Source organism: Colobus angolensis, unplaced genomic scaffold, assembly GCF_000951035.1.
Source record: "Colobus angolensis palliatus isolate OR3802 unplaced genomic scaffold, Cang.pa_1.0 Scaffold329, whole genome shotgun sequence".
In the NCBI taxonomy this organism is placed as follows: domain Eukaryota; kingdom Metazoa; phylum Chordata; class Mammalia; order Primates; family Cercopithecidae; genus Colobus; species Colobus angolensis.
In genome coordinates this window covers 750,929-752,226 of record NW_012116588.1, presented here as the reverse complement: position 1 = coordinate 752,226, position 1,298 = coordinate 750,929, and the positions used below count along the sequence as shown (strand labels likewise).

Sequence of the window (1,298 nt, the reverse complement as noted above, 5' to 3'; positions counted from 1 at the left end):
CTCTTCTTTATTTCTAATAAATCTCCTGAGATCAGTAATTGTTGCTCACTTTAGTTCCTTGTTTGATAGCTTTTTTTAGTTTTAGTTATGGTGGGTGGAATAGTCTATATTCACAGCTTATTTTTAATCTGCCCCTCAGATCCTCACTGTTCCTAAGACTGATTTGCCATTCTCTTCCTTTTAGACCTTCTAATTTAAGTATACTGCTGCTTTATATATGCCTTGATGACTTTTTGACACCTTGATTTCAACCTCTTCTCAGTTTTGGGATTTTGCCATTAGAAACCCCAAGTCCTGGAGATGGATCCTATTTACAAAACTACACTAACACACCTTCTGTAATTGACGTGCCATCCACCGGAGCCCCTTCAAAAAAGGTATTTTCCATGTAAAATGCAGTTTGGGTATTGATTAAAGCAACTTGTTTATTTTAATCTTTTAAAGGTAATTTCAGGGAAAATGTAACTTTATATAATTGCTTTTGCCTTAGATTTGTTGATCTAAATATAAAAGAATATCATTGTTGTAGCCTCTTGGTTATAGTAGAAGGCAGACTTCTTACTCTTTTGGCCAAGTAAGACTGTATCTCACAATTTTAGTTTATTTCAGCATATAGTTAAATAAACATATTCATATTTTTACTTTTTAATTTCCTTTTTAAAAAAACAAAATTAAGATTGTTTATATTACTTGAATATAAACAACAGAAATTATGTCTGCCATAGTTTTTACTTGTCCCCACCACTGTGTATATATGTTTTTTTAATAACACTAATAATTATATGAAAAAAAATCGCTCAAGTAAAGCCAGATATTTCTAATAGTAAGATATTTGTGGTAGATCATGGATATATAGTTTTAAAATGAAAATGAAAAATATTTGGTAGTATACTTATAGTAAATATTGCAGCAAGCATCATGAGGCCTTTTTTTTTTTTTTTTTTTCTTTTAATGAGACAGGGTCTCCCTCTGCTGCCCATTCTGGAGTGCAGTGGTGCGACCATGACTCACTGTAAACTCAACCTCCCAGGCTCAGGTGGAGGCTAAGATCCTTCGACCTTAGCCTCCCAAGTACCTAGGACTATAGGTGTGCACCACCACACCCAGCTAATTTTTTTAACTTTTATTTTTGGAGAGAGACTCTAACTGTGTTGCCAGGGCTGGGCTCAAACTCCCGGGCTCAAGCAATCCTTCTGCCTTGACCTTTCAGAGTGCTAGGATTATAAACATGAGTCACTGCCCAGCTGAGGCTCTTGTTTTATAATGTTCCCTTATATAGGTATATGGAAATAGAGGCT

The 1,298-nt window shown here is 34.7% G+C and overlaps 1 protein-coding gene across 1 annotated transcript in view; it reads left to right on the top strand.

Moving 5' to 3' along the window:
* LOC105518772 (cell division cycle protein 27 homolog) overlaps window positions 1–1,298 on the top strand; it is a 27,873-nt gene that overhangs the window by 4,383 nt on the left and 22,192 nt on the right. Inside the window, 1 exon segment of the mRNA XM_011951893.1 lies at window positions 263–377. Within this exon segment, the coding sequence (XP_011807283.1) occupies window positions 263–377 (115 nt within the window).